This window comes from Euprymna scolopes, chromosome 2 (genome assembly GCF_053919585.1).
Source record: "Euprymna scolopes isolate OS-2025 chromosome 2, ASM5391958v1, whole genome shotgun sequence".
Classification (NCBI taxonomy): domain Eukaryota; kingdom Metazoa; phylum Mollusca; class Cephalopoda; order Sepiida; family Sepiolidae; genus Euprymna; species Euprymna scolopes.
The window spans coordinates 20,444,378-20,465,219 of record NC_136483.1 but is presented as its reverse complement, the minus strand read 5'-3'; the positions used below and the strand labels follow the sequence as shown (position 1 = coordinate 20,465,219).

Below are 20,842 nucleotides of genomic sequence, written 5' to 3'. Positions count from 1 at the left end.
ACGCACGAATAAACGATAGTGACCCGAACGTGAGATGAACACACATTTCCTTTTTCCTTCTATACTACGAATCCCTCAACAAACGATGGCTACCCCCGCGCGGACATGAACATCCGCGCGGACATGAACATCCGCGCGGACATGAACACCCGCGCGGACATGAAACATATCTAAAACATTCATTCTTTCAACAGTAAATAAACAACACGTTTATCTATTCCAGCAATTGAGTCTTTGTTTCCTTCATTCCATTCGTTTCATTATTTTTCTTTTGTAACGGGATTAGGATTTATATATCCTAGTCCTCTACAGCCTACAGCAACAAATGAAAACTTAGAGCAGGTAGAAGCTGAGTTAAACCTGGAGACTGTAACTACAACAGAAATACAAGAATCACAATCTAAACTCTCTTATGCTTAAGTGTACAAAAGAAGTTGATTATTACATAGCTTTACAATTACTCGCAAGAGGTGATGATCTATTTCAGTGGTGGAAGAAGACACGGGAGACCTTACCACTGCTAAGTAAACTGGTTTCAAAATAAAGAGTATATCCTGCTCTTTACTTTATTATATAGATAAGTTGTCTACAACTAAATTAGTACTTTGTAAATGCATAACAGAACAGTGCTGGATATTAATAAAACGTCAAAATAGTAGTGCACGTATCACACCTTGTCAAGACAGCCATTAGAAAATACCTATCTTTTCTCGGTTGCAAATTTACTGTGATCTTTCCAAATGATTTTATGTATTTTAATTATTTATTTTTATTTTATTTTAGTCTTTTGTGTCCTTTAATCTTAAAGATAAATGACGTTTTTGTCGCCGTTTCTTTATAGAAATGCTTGCTTTTGCCTATCCCTGATTTCCCCCTCCTCTCACACGGGGTCAAGTCGAAAGGAGCACTCTACCATTTATCACTCCAATATATCGGGAAATAATTCTTTGAGAAGTTTGTAAGTTTCTTCGAAGAGCAAATCAAGGGTATCTATTCCACCGAGCCTCTTAAAACATTTTCAAGAATCCACGAACTTGGAATTTAAAAAGAAAAGAAAACTTATTTTCAATATCATTAGAAGGGCTCGGTCCGTCAGTCCATTCGCTGGAACTGGCGTATTTGAGTTATAAAAATTTTCTTCAGTGTATTATATTTCGAAATAGCATTTCGTGAGTCTGTTATGCTTAAGTTTGAAATATCAATTTTGTCGGTCTGTAATACTGAAGTGTAAAATAGCATTATCGTCGATCTGTTGTTTAAGGTTTGAAATAGCATTTCATTTTTTTTCTGAATTTTTGAGATGAGGATTAATATTTTATATTATTTTGATTATTCGGACTACTGTTCTCATAATGAGTGTTATTTTTACAACATTTTGGCCGATGTAACCTCCGACCTTCTTCAAATGAATCTTTCTGTCAAACTCGTGGATCTACACGGAATTTCGAACGGAACCTTTTATTTAATCCACAGTATTTGGCAAAATACAGTTCCTAGTAAAATTTTTCTGGAGGTTGAAGATTCTATCCGCAATGCGGACTGTATTAAGAATACAGTTTTACATTACTTAAGATTTCTACCCAGCCATGGCTGACAGAACGAGATTCGAAATTCCTCCAGATTTCTGAGATCGACGAAATACATTTGAAGAAGGTCGGAAGTTAAATCGGCCGAAACGTTGTAAGAATAAGACTTAAGATGAGAAGAGTGCCTATTTACAATACCTCCCCACGGGACAGTTCCTATTTATCATGCCTCTCCACAGGTCAAAGTTAGACACTAGAATCGTTTTTTTTTAACGTGGAGAAAAAGAATAAAAATAAAAATTGTATCGGTCGTGAAGGATTTCTCCTCCACCGAGAGAGAACAAGAAATTGAAATGCAGCATCTGAAGAACAGGTGATATTTATTTGATTCCCCACGAAAGCAAATTAGACACAAGGTCGTTTTTTAATGTAGGGGGAAAACCAGCTCCCCTCAAAAAGGTACACTCTGACAGTATCCAAAAAATATAATTGTCGCAGTATAAAAGGTTTCCCCTACATTGACCAAGAACCAATTAACTTAATTTAAATTTAGCATCAGAACATATACTACACTTTGATCCTATTCGAAGGCCACGAACGTAAGAGTAGTCCAAATGATACAAGTAGTTCATTGTTAAGTTCGCAAATTGACTGGGTGCCTTTTATTTTTAAAGCGTTGAAGTGTGCCTATAAGTATTTGCGACGGTTGGTTTGTCGCGCTTATGTTTGAAATCATATTTTCGTTGGTCTGTCATGCATCAGTTTTAAAAAGTTTTTTGGGGGGGTCTGTCACAGTTCATTTTGAAATAGTATTTTCGTAGATCTATCACGCTTGGATTTTAAATAGCATTTTGGTCTGTCACGTTTGAAATTTTCACCGTTAAACCCATTAATTAAATAGACGCAGTTCATTTTAGCTGCGCTCTAAGCATATTTGAAAGAGGCCTTGAACGTGTGTCTGTTTGTCACACTTAAAGTTGAAATAAAATTTTCATCGCTAAACGCGCAGATTACGTGGACGCATTGTAAGACTCAGGATCCTTTCTTTATCTTTCTGCAATTTTCATCGCCGCTAACGTGATGCTGCTTTTCCGGTCTTTCTTTGCGCCAAACTCGAAATAAGAGATGCACAAATCTGCGCTTGCAATCAGCTCACACCTGGTCCACTCACAACAACCACACTTCTTCATGTCATTGCTTATCGGTGATTTTATACTCAAATTTGTTTATTTTCTATGCTTCCTTGCGATTTCTTATTTTAATCGATATTCCGATTTCAAATTTAAATAAATCCCGAATAATATATATTAATTATTTTGTATTATTTCTCACTGTTTATGCAATCAGTTATATATATATATATATATATATATATATATATATATATATATATATATATATATATATATATATATATATATTAATGTTGGGACGATTAATCGGAATCGGAATCAGGAATCGGAAAAATCGGGACTTCTTGGGGTATTGGAATCGGAAAAATTATAGTCTAATTTGCAACTCCAAACCAATCATTGATTGAGATTGTCGGACTGAAAATTTTTAAATGAAAAATGAAACAAACACAAATTGTGTGTGTGTGTTTTTTTTTTTTTTGTTAATTAGAAGTTGTTCCTTTACAACATAAGACTGAGAAAGGCCATAGAATGAGTTATAAATCTTATTTGCAAATTTAACATTGATTAGCAGAGTTTAATTTATTTTATTTATTGGTCATTTATAATTTGCATATTCCCTTTGTAATCGTGTAGCATCTATTCGCTAAAATGTCTTTGTGCCCTCGTCCGAGAGAGTTCATATGATTATTAACAAATTTTAAATGCTCTGGGCGGGGTAGGTTACATTTCGTTGGCGCCAGCTATACATGGGGATGTTTGTCATCGGCTTCTTTTGAATAATTAAAGTTTTATGGCACCTTTTTGGACACAAGGAAACCCCCAGACTCTCCAAATAATTTGTTTTTATTAGTTTTTATTGTAAGCAAAGTAAATATTCTAGAGTTCACTTGCCTATTAAATATCACAATTTTTTAAAACCGTAGTAGTCCATTATCGGAAGGAGTCCAATGTCGTTCGGGGTTATAAATCCAGGTGGGCAGAAAATAGGCCCATGGGAGAAAGTGATATTCCCATATAGCGAAAGCGTACTGTTCCTTATTGATATTTCGAAAAGTATACTGGGCAGCCTTATTCGTTGTTGCGTTGATTGTGTGATGGTTGCTGTAGTCCAAATGCTTTCTCTTTCAAAGTATATCCGAAATTGGGTGGATATACCATTCCATTATAATTATCCCCATGAGTAATAGAGTTTGAGCATTGAATTAAGTGTGCAATGGACCTCGGAGTCAATAGTGTAGTTATCAAAATACCAAAGATAGCAAAATAATCCTGGAGATGATATTCGGAACGGTACGTTGGAACGACTTGCTTGAGGTGTGAGTAACTGCATTTCATTTCCTCTGATGATATGAGCCATTGTTGAAAATCCATGGATTAAGGAAATTAAAATAACCCCTTCTATATATTCCTTTTGTCAAGCAATAAATTCTTAAATCGAATATATGTCTCTATGTATTGTTTTTTCAGAATTTAAAATTTAACCACGAAACTTATATATTGCTCTATTCTTAAATATTGAGCTTTTTCTTTTTGACTAGGATCTCCTTGAAAATATTACTTCAAGTAATATCTATCAGGATTTTTCATCTGAATTCTATCAGTGTCTTATCTCGCTTATATATATATATATATATATATATATATATATATATGTATATATATATATATATATATATATAAACGGCATTTTGCCTGTATGTTTGTCTGAGTGTGTGTGAGTTTTTTCCTTATGGATTCCGAATCAACCCGGACGATTTTTTTTTAAATATTACAGAAATGTTTTTATGTGTCCAGGAGTGCTCTTAGCTATGTTTCGTATCGGAATGCCTCTGATAAGCATAAAAAAGTCCTTATACAGCCGAACATAATAAGTGAATTTGAGAACATTTATCACCGCCCATGTAGAAATGCCCGACGTATAAAATTAACTTTTTTTTTTCTAAAAGACAGAAGCGCATTTGAAATGTTTCTGTTTAGAACACAATTGAACCATAAGACTTGACTTTTGCATTTTAAACTTTAATTTCAGACATCACAAAAAACACCAGCTTCGGCAGCAGCAGAAACCAGTGAAGTAAAAGAGAACACGGTTAGAAACGTATTCTTAAGTACAAGTGGAGGGTAAGAAGAAAATAATTCACACGTGTTGGTATAGTTTAGAATTGGACCGTAATGTGTCGCCATATTGAATTAAATGCACTAAGGAATATACAATGAGTAAATGGATGATAAAATTAAAAAGTATTTCATTTAATTTTAAAAATTCCTCTATTTTTAAGTAATACGTTTCTTTTATTTGCTTCATCCTTTTTTGAATTCAAATTACAAAGGCGTATCTGAATATTGACATATCATTTTCTGAGCTGAATATTTTTATACACTGACCATGTCTAGGAAATTTGTAAACAGAAAAAACATCTGTCTTTAGCCTGTCTTTGTTTTATCGTTATTTCCATGGCAGGTGCTCGTCTGAGCTCCAATCCACCGTCCCCCCTCGCCAATCTTTCACGAGAAACACCCATCTGGCTGAAACTACTGTCAATAATTTTCCCCACTCTTTATCTGTACTTAAATCCAAACGTAGATTCCATGAGCAAAGCTTCTTTCTTAGAACTGCACGCCAGTGGAACTCTCTGCCGCTTGCCTGTTTCCCACCTGACTACAACTTGGACGTCTTCAAGTCCAACATAAACAAACTCCTGACAAACCGCCCCCTTAAGTAAGACACTCTATCCAAATCCCCAATACTAATGATTACTACAATACTATCTCATTGATTACTGTACACGCAATAACCTTTATCCCTGAGTGGACTTCGGGCCTTGATAAGTGGTGACCCCCATGTAATATATATATATATATATATATATATATATATATATATATATATATATATATATATATGTATATGAAGATTTGTTGTTGGAATTTTTAGCGATATTAACACGTTCGAAGCGCTGTTATTTTTATTTATTATTTTTTTTGCTACCTTAGAGGTTTTTAAGAGCTATAAGCTCTTATTGTTATTCACGTATCTATATGAATGAATCGCTCTTATCTTTTATGGGACGTATTTATTTATTTTTAAATGTTATTAAATATTATCTTACGTGCATAAAAGTATACCTATTGACATGCTCGTTTCTGGCTTTTAGTCGTCGTCAGCACACACACACGTATATATATATATATATATATATATATATATATATATATATATATAATTATTTACTATAATAATTAAATACGTACAGGCACTAGTGTTTCACCCTTTGGGAATTTTCAGTGCAGGGTTCGAACCCGGCGACACAAGCCATCTTTGGCTTAATTAGCAAAGACCGTATCCAAGCAATTACCGTTAACCGCGTTAAATAACGTTGAAATTAAACATTTTATTTTTCAATATTTTTACGTAAGTCAGAGTTGTCTTATCATTATCTAATGATCTATGGATAAGAGCTAAATTGACCGACGTAATTCAACTGAAAGTGCTCAGCAATAGGAAAGAGTTTCTTAAAGGGGATGCCATAATTATTTACTATAATAATTAAATACCTATATATATATGTGTGTGTGTGTGTGTGTGTGTGTGTGTGTGTGTGAATACAAAATCAGTACGAAAAATATATAAATGTTTACATATTTTCTGTATTTATTTCCTATGTGTTGACGTGTACGAATACAAAAAGTCTTTTGGAAAAAAAACAAGAATGTTTCAAAAGCACATAATTTTCGACCGATCCTTTGGTCTTCCTCATTGTGAATGATATATATATATATATATATATATATATATATATATATATATATGACTCACTATGTCTGTATGTCTCCATATTTTCAAACTATCTCTTCCGAAACTAAAAGTCGCAGAGCGGCGTTAGGGGCCTCAAATGATTGGATTTTTTATGGGCCGTTCTTTTATGGGTCTTTTTAGTTTTTAAGGGTCCAAAAAAGGTCAAAATTGTATAAATCGTTATACATTTTGTACATTCATGTTAGTTTATTTGTCAGTCCATATGTTATGTTGGTACACTAGCCAAAGTAGCTCCAGTTCTCTCCAAACTCTACAACAAATGCCTTAATGAAGCTTGCTTTTCGGGCTGTTGGAAAACTGCTTCTGTTATATCAGTATTCAAGAATTCTGGCGAAAGGACTGACCCATCAAATTATCGCCCCATTAGCCTCTTCCCACTTTTTGCCAAAATATTTGAGACCTTAATTAACCATGCTCTAGTCCATCACCTTACAGATGCTAAACTTCTGACTGACAAACAATATTGATTTAGACAAGCCCGTTCCACAGCAGACATCCTAACTGTAATCTCTGAACGTATATACCATTCACTGGACAAAGCGGGGGAGGGCAGAGCGGTAGCTCTAGATATATCTAAGGCTTTTGACAGGGTATGGCATGAGGGTCTCCTCAGGAAAATTAGGTCATACGGTATCACTGGTAGAATACTTAACATAATTAAATCCTTCTTAGATAAGAGAAAAATCCAGGTTGTCCTCGACGGTCGTACATCTAAACAATATGATATATCCTTGGACCTCTATTATTCCTGATATTCATAAATGACCTCCCCGACAAAATTGCCTCTGAGATGGGATATATGCTGATGACACTACACTCTATGGCAGGCACGTCAGGAAGACGAATGAACACATTTCTAAAGAAATGGCAGAAACACTAGAGGAAGACCTCTAATCTGTAGTGGAATGGGACAAAAATGGTTGGTCACGTTCAATGCTGCCAAGACTAAACTAGTTTCAGTCAATAATTACAAGAAACCCTCTCTACCACCTATAGCAATGGGCAACGACTCTTTATCTGAGAGTACATCTTTCAAGTTCCTTGGCCTAACGTTCACAGGAAACATGAGTTGGAACAATTACATTGAAGGCATTGCCAGAGCCGCTGCAAGAAAGGTGGACTCTCTCTACCGTGCTAGACAACTACTAACACCCGAAAGTATCCTGTACCTCTATAAGGCCACCATTCGTCCATGTATGGAGTATTGCTGTCACATTTGGGCTGGTGCATCTGCTGCTAATCTCTCGCTCCTTGACAATGTTCAAAAGAGAGCCGCAAACCTGATAGGCCCTGAACTGGCATCTAAGCTTCAGCCTCTGTCCCATCGATGAAATGTTGCATCCCTCTGCCTGTTCTACAAGTATTTTAGTGGTGAATGCTCTGACGAACTGCAATCACTTGTGCCCCCACGACGTGAGCACCCTCGACAAACCCGACAGGCTGCTAAATCCCACCCCACACTGTAGAGATCCCTAAATGTAAAAGATCTTTTTACTCCAATAGTTTCTTCCCCAGAACCGCTAGACTCTGGAATTCCATTCCAGGTCCCTGCTTCCCCAACTGTACTGACGTGCAGAAGTTCAAGTGCAACGTGAACCGACATCTTGCTGCCCAAATCCCTACATAGTACCCCAGTAGTTGTTGCCCCTGATAGTAGCCCCATACACCAAAGTGGCAATGTGCCTTGTTTGGGGTGAAAATGTAATTAAAAAAATAGTAACGTCACCAGCTTTTAATGCTGCAGTTTTGCTTTCGGTTTCATTTCTAGCTGATGGTACACAAATCCTTTATTTTTTATTTTTGAAATCACGATTCTATAATAATATATACGATATCTGGACAAATTCAAATCTAATCAATAAGGGTTTTATCACTCAATGAGGAACCCCTCCCTAGACTTTAGCCATCTAACTCTGTCCCAAGCTAACTTGCTGTCATGTGGGATCCATGTGTTGTATCAGGTCGTCCCTCCATCTAGTTTTTGGTCTTCTCTTTGGCCTCTTATGTCCATTCCGTTGTCCTGATTGACCATCTGGTGTCATGTTGTCTAGCTATGTGCCCTGCCCATCTGTATTTGGATATTTTGATGGCATTATTGATGTCAATAACTCTTGTTTGTTGGCGAACCCAGATGTTTGTCTTTCTGTCTTGTAAAGTGATGCCTAACATTATCCTCCCGCTCTTCCTTTGTGCTACTGCCAAGATTTCACTTTAATGAGTTTAGATCATCACAGGTAGTACATAATCATTGGAGATCTTCCCTTTCATTGACATATTTCAGTTTCTCATGATATTCTCCACCTTTTCCAAAAGCTGTCCATCCCAATTTTATCTTTCTCTTTATCTCGGGGAGGAGATCTCCATCTTTCGTAATTTTATTTCCCAAGTAGATGTAGCTTTAAACTTCCTCAATGGTCTTTCGATCAACAATTATTGGCGACTTAGCAGCGTACTGGTTTAGCATCACCTTGGTCTTCCCAAGATGCATGTTGATGCCAACCGGTTTGCTCTTAGAGTGGATGTCGTTTAGAATGTCATTAAGTTCCTGAGGAGAGAGTGCCATCAGTACTATATCATCAGCAAAGATGAGATGTGACAGATGTTCGCCATATATATATATATATATATATATATATATATATATATATATATATATATATATATATACTAGCAGTTGAGCTCGGCTTTGCTCGGGCCCTATTTACTCTTCATAACTTTATGTGCATATTGTATATATGAAAAAAGTGTGCATATGTACGGTAATGCCTTTCTATATAATAGACTTCCTTAACTACCATAGAGAAAGGGTAGTAGAGACTGTAGAGATATTTTTTTTTAATTTTGACCCCAATTTTAACCCCTTAACATTTATTGTTTTGGACTTAAATAAAATTAAAATGTTTGACCCCAAGAAGCAAGAATTCCGACGAACACAAAAGACAGAGAGACGGAGAGAGGCGCGTGACGTCACATCGTTAGCTCGTCAACCCCAACCTCTACTTTCCACCAACCTTGCTTGACGCGACCTACGACCACTGACAGGCAAAATAATGATTAAATAAATACAGTTTTGTTATAAAACAATTTCCATCTTTGATTGTCAAAACGACTGGAACAAGCCAGAGTGTTCATATTTATTAGCAGTATGCATATTTGTAGAAGTGCAACAAGCATGATTATATATACGTGACAGTGATAAACAGATTAATCGTTATAGAGAGAACCGACTATACAACATATATATATATATATATATATATATATATATATATATATATATATATATATATATATATATAAGCCTGATGTATCTTAGCACGGATGAAACGCGGAATATTCTGTGTAGTTTAATCGCTATATATATTTTATAACTTACTACTTAGCTCTACCCACGTATTGAGCACTGTTAAAGTAAATACTTAAAGTTTACACATAAATCTATACGTTCGTATATTAATTTACGTGATTAAATGAAGTAGTCATAAATATATATATATATATATATATATATATATATATATATATATATAGTAATTTATAAAATATATATGGCGATTAAGCTACACTGAATATTCAGTGTTTCATCCACTCTAGGATTCTTCAGGCTTATGCGCGAATTTTGTGGTTGTCTGTCGTTTTTATATACGCACCTTCTATTGAGATTTTATTTAGCCAATCAGCTTTCTAGTATCCACCGCGCCCTTCCTATCAGCCAATGGGCATGCACTAATAGGACAAAGGCCCATTTGACCTCTGGTTGACCTGATTCTTTGTGTGTGTTCTATTTAGCCTGGGTATCTAGTGTCTTGACCTGTTTAAATCTAGGTTAGGTTTTTTATGTTATATATATATATATATATATATATATATATATATAACATACATACATACATATATATGTATGATAGTTTTTGTATATACATGTTCATTTATTTTATTTATTTATTTGTTTATTTTCTATTGTTTTTGTTAGTTTTAAAGTTATTTTGTATCTCTATCTTAGAGTAAATTTTATTATGTGAACACAATTCGCTATTTCTCTCCTACAGTTTAATAGATGTTGTGGTTCTTTAAAATACAAGATAGCAAATTTTTCATGAAGGCATAATCTACATGGGTCGTCTAGGTCTCTACAGGTGTTTGCTTGTCTTACTATTTTCCATTCGACTATCGGCGAACGGCCGCTTTCCTTGAGTTCCCAGTATTTATTTGCTAGCGTTGTTTTCATACGGTGTTTTTTATTGTTGAATGTACTTTGTGGTCATATTATCGAGTTTTGAAATCTAAGGAAGTCATACCTACGTAATATTTCTTGTTATTCGGGTTTTCTTTCGCAAATATTGTGGCCTGGTAAACTATGCTTTTAGTTAGACATTTATTTTGAAGTGGGCAAAGTGTGAGGTATCTACAGTTGCATTTATCTTGTTCGTTATTAATATTTTTATTTTTATTTCTAGTATGGTTGTTGTTGTCTGGAGTTATTATTATTATTATTATTATTATTATTATTATTATTATTATTATTATTATTATTTCTGCTAGTTATATATGTGTCTTTTGTGTTAGTTTTATTTTGTCATGGTGTCTACTTTTTTATTGTTTATTTTGTTGTTGTTGTTGTTGTTGTTGTTGTTGTTTACATTGTTTTTATTTAATATTTTGTTATTATGTGCTTTAATTATTATCTCTAAATTTTAGCAGCAGCTGTAGGATAACTTTAGGGCATTTTTATTGAAAATTTTGTGTAAGGGGTTGGTTGCCGGAAAGTGCTTTTCGATAAGATCCCAGAAATTTCTTGCCAAATTTTGTTTTTAACATTTGATTGTATGTGACGTATACCAGATTATATTTTTTTCTTCTATTTTTAATTTTATTATAGTTATTGGTGTTTGGTTGCTTATATTTGATATCAATATTTTTGTATCCACTATTTTTAGGGCTGTTTCATAGATATTGGTTGACCTGTTAAATGCATTTTACGATCGAGTTAGGAATCGGTTTTATAATTGGTGGTGGGTGATTGGACTTAGGGGCTACGTATATTGGAGTAGCGTTATTTTTTAAGTAGGGTTCATATGTGTTTTTTCTAAATTTAACGTGACGTCCAGGAAGTTTGTTATTTTTATGTTAGCTAATACGTCTACTTTTAGGCCTAATTTTTTCATTTCTTTGTGTATGATTTTCTTAAAGTTATCTCCCTTGACTTTGTTGGAGTTTTTTTATTGTAGCTAATCCGTCATCTCTATATAGGCCGATATCCGTAGTATCAAATATGCTTGTGGGGGTATATAGAATGAATAATCCCACAAGATCTGATGCCTCTGCAGAGTCCTTGGCACCCATCGCCATATCAAACGAATTTGTCATTTTAGTTTTTATCCATTGGTTATTGTTATTTATTAGAACTTATATATATATATATATATATATATATATATATATATATATATATATATATATATATATATATATATATATATATATAAAGTTATTAAATGTATATAGCAATCAAGTTACACAATTAAATAAAAACTCGCTGGACGCCCGGCGTTGCCCGATCTTACAATACGCTTAAACATGATATTTAAATTTATGAATTATTATAAAATCAATCCTATATTGAATATTATATATTACGAGGAATATTTTGACCGGCGGACTAATTTGCAAAAAAAAAAAAAAAAAAAAAAAAAATTAGAAATAATAATAATTCTAATTTCGTTTATCAACGTCTATCTGGAAAGGGATGGGATTCTTCTTCTTCTTCTTCTTCTTCTTCTTCTTCTTCTTCTTCTTCTTCTTCTTCTTATTATTATTATTATTATTATTATTATTATTATTATTATTATTATTATTATTAATAATAATAATAATAATGATGATGATAATAATAATAATAATAATAATAATAATAATAATAATAATAATAATAATAATAATAATAATGTCGTTCATCAAATTCCGTCTGTCTCTATTTACAATATCACGTCAGCTGATATTTGGGCTGGAAAAATCACTTCTGGTTAGGTACATCCGGGCTTAAATACGAGATCATTCGATCCGTAGTCGAATGCTCTACCACTGGGCTATATTTCCAAATAGCAATAATTCTGTTGTTTTTAAGAAAAAAAAAAATGATTTGCTGAGATATTATTATCTCTTTTGGCCGATGTAACGTAAAATATTCCCCTGTAAAAATTATTTTTTGTCCATAAGAAACATTATTTTAGGGTCGTTATTTTTTCCGATTTTTGATACACATCGGATGAATTTATGCACAAAACATATCTAAGAACACTGCCAGACATATAAATGAGTTTTGTGTGAAATATGCTAAAGATAGGCTCAGCCGTTTCGGAACCTATGAGGAAGGAACTCACACACACGCACACACAAAGTTACTTGCATATAACTGTAGAGATAATAATAAAATAATAATATATACGTCATTTTCCTTGCGGAGAAGGCATGAACAGAGGCTGATGAGGGTCCGACATAGGTAACATAATATACAGACAAAAGAACAAATAGACAAACATCTGAGAGTATCCTATATCTCTTCAAAACAAGCATTAGCCCGTGAATGTGGTATTGTTGTCACTTCTGCACTGGTGCATCTGCTACTAGTCTCTTGCTCTTGGATGATATGTGAATATCATTAGGGTTCAGAAAATAGTCTTCAATCTAATGGGCCCCGTACTACTAATAAAACTCAACGGATGACTCATTATCGTAATATTGTATTCCTGTACCCGTTTTACAAGTATTTTAATGAAATGTGATCTAACAAACTGAAAGCACTTGCACTCTTTCGACTAACCCGAAAACAAGCTTCTGAGCTTGACCTTTACTCCTAATTTAAATGGAACACATACATCAAATCTGTTGCCAAAGCCGCTGGAAAAATGGTGGGATCCTTTTATCGATCCAGCAGATATCTCACTGCTGATGCAATTCTCTATCTATATGAGAGCCAAGTTCGTCTAAGGATGAAGTATTGTTGCCACATCTGGGCAGGAACTGCTAGAAAGGGCTTATCCTGCCTTGACAGAGTTCAAAATAGAATTCGTAGCCTCATAGGAGATGTCCTTTTTTCTTCCCTGCAACTTCTATCTCACAGAAGAGATATAGCGAGTTTTTCTTTGCTTTATCGTTATTTTCATGACAAGTGCTTGACTGGGCTTCAATTTCACAAGAAACACTCGTCTAGCTGAAAACACTATCAATAATTCCCCCCACGCTTTAACTGTGCCTAAACCTAAACGTAGATTCCATGAACAAAGCTTATTTCTTAGAACTGCACGCCTGTGGAACTGTCTTCCGTTTACCTGCTTTCCACCTGACTACACTATGGTTGTCTTCAAGTCCAATGTAAACAAGTTCTTGATAAGCCGTTCCCCTTAAGTTAACAAATTTACCAAATTTCCATTACTGACATTTACTATATTGTCCAATTTACTACTATACACTCTTTAACCCTTATCCTCAAGTAGACCCTGGACCTTGATAAGTGGTGATGCCTATGTAAAAACAAACAAAAATAACAAGCAAAATCAAACATCTACACTGTAGAGATCTCTAGATGTCAGAAGGGCTAGTTTCTTTCTTCGAACTGCTAGACTCTAATATTTCCTCCCGGTTTCCTACTTTCGTGATTGTACTTATATGCAGAAGTTTAAATGTAATGTGAACAGACATTTTGCTGCTCAACTACCTATATAGTGTCCCTGTAGATTTGATCCTAAATAGTAGCCCCCTTATTGCCAAGTGGCACTGTGTCTCGTTTGGGATAAGTAAAAAAAAAAATAAAAATAAAAAAAAACAGCGGAATATGTTTTATGACAGTCACTATTGTTTTATGAGAGATCGATGTTTTTGATAGTGTTGCTTCAGTATGTACGGATAATGTGCTTCATCTTTGACGAATGAATTGTTGGTTTGTGTCTCTGGGTATTTTAGTTTTCTGTGTCAGAGAATGGGAAATATATATGAAACATAGATGGATGGAGAGAGAGGGTCGACAGAGATCGACCAACATAATCCAACTTAATGGCGAGCATATTTGCAGCTCTCCTCTATGTAATTACACACCCTCTTGTCTTCGTCTCGCGTCCTCTAACTGACTCCCTTTGTTATATCCTTTATATAGCAAATTTACATCCATGCAACTTGTCATAAGAGGATAATACGAATGTATGAGTTATCTCCCTTGCAACTTTTTTAGTGTTCGACATCAACTTCCGGTAGTCGTCTTTTTTTTTTTTCGACTATCTAATGCCTGCCATAAAGATAGACAACTCGTTGTGTTACACAAAAGACAAACAGATATACAAATATAACAAAAACAAACAAAATCCGCCTAGAGTAATATGTAACTTTCTTAATAGAAATAATCACAGGAAATATTTTCAATTAATGAGAATTTTGAAAACAAATGAATAGAAATAAAAAATAAAATAACAACTCTGGGATTTTTTTAAAGTTGATTTTTATTATTTCTTGCGAAGATCAATTATTTTGATATCTGGAATTTCAAGGACAAATAATAATAATAATAATAATAATAATAATAATAATAATAATAATAATAATAATAATATTAATAATAATAATAATAATAATAATAATAATAATAATACATGAAAATGAATGAGTTTGACATCATAACCAATTTTTGTTTTGGCACGGCATAGAAACACGGAATTTTTGTTGCATACATAGTATGTATTTAAAAAACAAAACAAAATGGCGACATATATATATTTTACTATGAGTCTAAATGCTTAGGAAAGGATGAAAGGTATTCAATAAAAACAATTTGTTTGATATGTTCGTCAATCATTCCCATGGCACTAAAAACGAAAATAATAAAAACTATAGCAAAATTTATTGTTTGTATATTTATATATTCAACGCTGTGTAATTTTTACTGACTATCACCTTATATTAGTTCGCACGTCATAGTGAAAGAGTAAAAATATGTTTCTCTTCAGTTGTTATGTATTTTTAATAATCAGAAACATTGATGATAATAAAAAGTGAGAACTGTTTGTGATCACGTGATGTAGCGTAGAAATAAGTGCGTACACCGGCGCAGCTTGTATTTCCCCCCTTTATTTTTGTACGAAGTTTGTATACTAGAATTTTTATAGTTACGGATTGTAAAAATAACCCATTATTTTCTTCTATTTCTGCTGAATACTAACCCAGTTTAATCTAATTTATAAAACTCACTATGTGTGTATGTCTGTCTCCGATATTCAAGGTCGCAAAGCGCCGTGATGCGAGTCAAATGATCGAATTTTTATCGATCTTTCTTTTATGGTTTTTTTTTATGTGTAAATATAGCTACTAAAGGGTTAAAAGTGAAAAAAAAAATCTTGACGGGCGCAAGTAGACTTAAAGTGCTCTTGTACGCATACGCAAATATCCGTTTATACATTAAAGTCGGTCCATTTTTAACTAGTTCTTATCCGTCTGACGATAGCTATAAGGACTAAGACTGGCGAATGCTTTTGTTTCGATTCTAGCTGATGGCACCCAGCTCATTTTGTAGTCTTGAAATCACTACTAGATATTATGTACAATATAATAATCAATAAAGAATGAACTCTAAAATAATAAATACGAAATCTGCATAAATTAAAATATCATATTCAAGCTTATTTTACAACCGGGCAACGCTAGTAATACATAAAACTGTAGTGATAATCGCGTATCCGTTTCCTTTCGATAGTCTTAATCTATCCTAGTCTTAACATCGTTCATTTAAATATACACCATTATCAGTGCTGGATTAGTAGCACTAAACTGGGCCAGAGTTCAGGAGTTATGGAGAAAATAATTTCTTTCCGGGGCTACAAGTAATTAAAGGCGTCTGATAATCGTAAATGATTGCTTGTATGATTATGTTGTATCTCACTGTTGACTTTCCTTAAAAATAGTTTTTTTTTTTTTTTTGCCTTTAACATATCGGGAAAATGTATACTTTCAGCGAAGTCTAAGGTCCAAAGTAATATCAAAGCAGGTCACCTATCTTTTTTTGCTACCCCTGCTTATTTCTCTCCTTTCTTTTTTTCTATTCTGTCTTTATTGCTTTTACTTCATTTTCCATTTCTCCCTGCCTTTCCAAATAATAAAAAGATTTTGTATAAAGAGATTACTAAAATCTGGTTTCATTGTAAGATTTGGTCTAATGATACTAAATTGCTAAAGAAATCGTAACAGAAACATGTACGCACATATTTAGCCAATAATCTGTGTATAAATGAATAATTATATTATAATAACGCTCTGATTATCATTGAGCACTTTTTGATAAATACCGGAGTTTCATTGGATTTACATCTAGTAAACTACAGCGATACGCGATAGATAGATAGAATCATTATATATTGTATTTACCTCGTAAAAACTTAATTAGTTACTTTACCTCTGAAAACATTAACCTGGAATTATATATATATATATATATATATATATATATATATGTGTGTGTGTGTGTGTGTGTGTGTGTGTGTGTGTGTGTGTGTGTGTGTGTTTATATATGGATAATAAAATGCATTTAGCTTTAATCTTTGCTGCAGTTACATGGTTTATAGAGTCTGTTTTGATAATAAGATAAAACCAGATAAGAAGGTTCTATCTGGTCATGTTTGTTTATTTATTTTCTTAATTTTTGTTTTAATTTATATATTTATGAATGTTTTGTCCTGACTGTTTTTAACACTAAATGAAATTATTTTTTATTAATTTTTACCATTTTTATTTGTATATAATTATTAATTATTTGTAAACTAAAGGACATTATTAATTCGAGCTTAAATTACAAAGCCAGAATTTTATGTCTGCAATTATGTATAATTTCTTAATTTTGATTGAATAAATAAATTTAGCTTTTCATCTAAAATATAGTTTATAGTTCCTACTATGCGTGTTTTTAATTAATTATCTCATTTAGCTATTGATATTGTAACTAATATGCATTTTGTTTTCTATATATATTTTGATAATGTGATGTTCTTTTTGCAGTTCTCACTTCCAAACGCCATCATAAGGGGATTTTATTTACTTTTTATTTTTGTTCATTGTAAATATTATTATTATTTATTGTCTTTTTTTCGAATTTAAGCTGTTAAACATCTATTAATTAGTGAGTAATTACTTTTATTTTAACAAGTTGATATTCTGAATTAATAGCATTGGTATGACTATTATTGGGAGTATTGCTAATTATTATTATTGAGAGTATCTCTAATTGTTATTATTGAGAGTATTGATAATTATTTTTATTGAGAGTATTGCTAATTATTATTATTGAGAGTATTGCTAATTATTTTTATTGAGAGTATTGCTAATTATTTTTATTGAGAGTATTGCTAATTATTTTTTATTGAAAGTATTGCTAATTATTTTTATTGAGAGTATTGCTAATTATTTTTATTGAGAGTATTGCTAATTATTTTTATTGAGAGTATTGCTAATTATTATTATTCAAAGTATTGCTAATTATTTTTTATTGAGAGTATTACTAATTATTATTATTGAGAGTATTGCTAATTATTTTTATTGAGAGTATCTCTAATTATTAATATTATTTAGAGTATTGCTAATTATTATTATTGAGAGTATTGCTAATTATTATTATTGAGAGTATTGCTAATTATTTTTATTGAGAATATTGCTAATTATTATTATTATTGAGAGTATTGCTAATTATTATTATTGAGAGTATTGCTTATTATTATTATTGAGAGTATTGCTAATTATTATTATTGAGAGTATTGCTAATTATTTCTATTGAAAGTATTGCTAATTATTTTTATTGAAAGTATTGCTAATTATTTTTATTGAGAGTATTGCTAATTATTTTTATTGAGAGTATTGCTAATTATTATTATTGAAAGTATTGCTAATTATTATTATTATTGAAAGTATTGCTAATTATTTTTATTGAGAGTATTGCTAATTATTTCTATTGAGAGTATTGCGAATTATTTTTTATTGAGAGTATTGCTAATTATTATTATTGAAAGTATTGCTAATTATTATTATTGAGAGTATTGCTAATTATTTCTATTGAAAGTATTGCTAATTATTTTTATTGAAAGTATTGCTAATTATTTTTATTGAGAGTATTGCTAATTATTTCTATTGAGAGTATTGCGAATTATTTTTTATTGAGAGTATTGCTAATTATTATTATTGAAAGTGTTGCTAATTATTATTATTGAGAGTATTGCTAATTATTTTTATTGAAAGTATTGCTAATTATTATTATTCAGAGTATTGCTTATTATTTTTATTGAAAGTATTGCTAATTATTTTTATTGAAAGTATTGCTAATTATTATAATTGAAAGTATTGCTAATTATTTTTATTGAAAGTATTGCTAATTATTTCTATTGAGAGTATTGCTAATTATTTTTATTGAGAGTATTGCTAATTATTTTTATTGAGAGTATTGCTAATTATTATTATTGAAAGTATTACTAATTATTATTATTGAGAGTATTGCTAATTATTTTTATTGAGAGTATTACTAATTATTAATATTATTTAGAGTATTGCTAATTATTTTTATTTAGAGTATTGCTAATTATTATTATTGAGAGTATTGCTAATTATTTTTATTGAGAGTATTGCTAATTATTATTATTATTGAGAGTATTGCTAATTATTATTATTGAGAGTATTGCTAATTATTATTATTATTGAAAGTATTACTAATTATTATTCTTATTGAGAGTATTGCTAATTATTATTATTGAAAGTATTTCTAATTATTATTATTGAGAGTATTGCTAATTATTATTATTATTGAGAGTATTGCTAATTATTATTTTTATTGAGAGTATTGCTAATTATTATTATTGAGAGTATTGCTTATTATTTTTATTGTGTTTATTTATATTGATCATATTTCTCCAAACGGCAATAATTAACTTTAATTCTATTCCTACTAAATAGATTTAATAGCTTATTGTTTTAGTGAATTTCTTTTATCTAATTATCTACATGTTTAGGAACATAGAAAATCCCCAAACATCAAAATTTTAGACATGAATAGGAGTTGACCATGTACTTTTCAATACTGATAATTTTACGTTAGTTTCGACTTCACCTACCGTGTTCACAGTGATTGAAAGCCGACACAATGCAAGTAACTCAAATATCTCGTTGACAATTTTTTTATATTTACATTATTTGCAAGTTTGTCTACGCAGCGTATCAGGTTGAGATATTAAGTAGACAACAAATGTGTTATTTTGAATTTGGCATGTCTGAAGATGGTATAAATGGTACCAAAACGTCAATTAAATAAAGTTTATTTCATATGAAAGATTTTCTTGTCCGTTACATTTTCAAATTTTCCATAGTGTCCAATATATTTTGCATTATATATATATATATATATATATATATATATATATATATATATATATATATGTGTGTGTGTGTGTGTGTGTGTGTGTGTGTGTGTGTTCTAACCGGACCAGGAATAGTGTCAAGTACACTGTTTATTTTATTTTGACAATCTTTTTTATCTCGAAAGATTATACAATCAAACGCGGTTTGAATTTTACAGTCCAAGAAATCTTCAGAGATAAAAAAAAAGATGTATATATACAAAATTTGAAAGGACACAAAGTAATATTGAAGAAACGAACGTACATTCGTCTCTCATCTCTTGTGCAACTGTTAATTTATTTATTTATTTGCTTTTGTATTTTTACTTTCACATTGACGATTCGTCCCCGCTTGTATCGTCCTCATAATAGGTAGAAGCTGGCGACGGCTCCTCCTGTGGCGTTAAAACTGTGCAGTCCTTTTCCAGCTTTGTCATATCATCGATCCCTGATCGATGATTCACGTTAATAACCCTTGTGTTCTTCCCAACGATACGTAGCAATTGTGTACCGCCATCGCTGTGTTCATGATGATGATGATGATGATGATGATGCTGGTGATGATAGTGATGGTGTTGCCGGTGATGCGGATAATAAGGGAGCGAGGAGTGACGGAGTGGTTCTCGAATTGCATGAACCCGCCCAACAGCCGCCAACAGGGGTGCTACCGTGTTGTTGGTCATTCCGGTCGCACTGATATTGGTCGTTGGCGTCGCTGGCGTTGTCAGTAAGGTGTTGGATGCTGACGGGATTTCGACGTTTTCTATCATTTCTTCATCATCGTCATCGTCGTCTTCTTCATCTTCGTCTTCTTCAAAATCCGCCACGGTTCCTTCTGTCCTTGTGATGCTGCTGACGTCATGCTTTCCGATCTCTTTCTCTTCTCCGCCAGGCGAATAGTCACTGTCCGGCGATTGTGATTTCTGATAATCGACCACTTTCGACAGCAGGTTG

The 20,842-nt window shown here is 32.3% G+C and overlaps 1 protein-coding gene across 1 annotated transcript in view; it reads right to left on the bottom strand.

Moving 5' to 3' along the window:
* Positions 1-19,895: 19,895 nt before the first annotated feature.
* Positions 19,896-20,842, bottom strand: part of LOC145289565 (uncharacterized) — a 2,331-nt gene continuing 1,384 nt past the window's right edge. The window contains exon 1 of the mRNA XM_080136422.1: positions 19,896-20,842. This exon is cut by the window's right edge and continues 1,384 nt beyond it. Within this exon, the coding sequence (XP_079992548.1) occupies positions 20,218-20,842 (625 nt within the window). The 3' untranslated portion in view covers positions 19,896-20,217.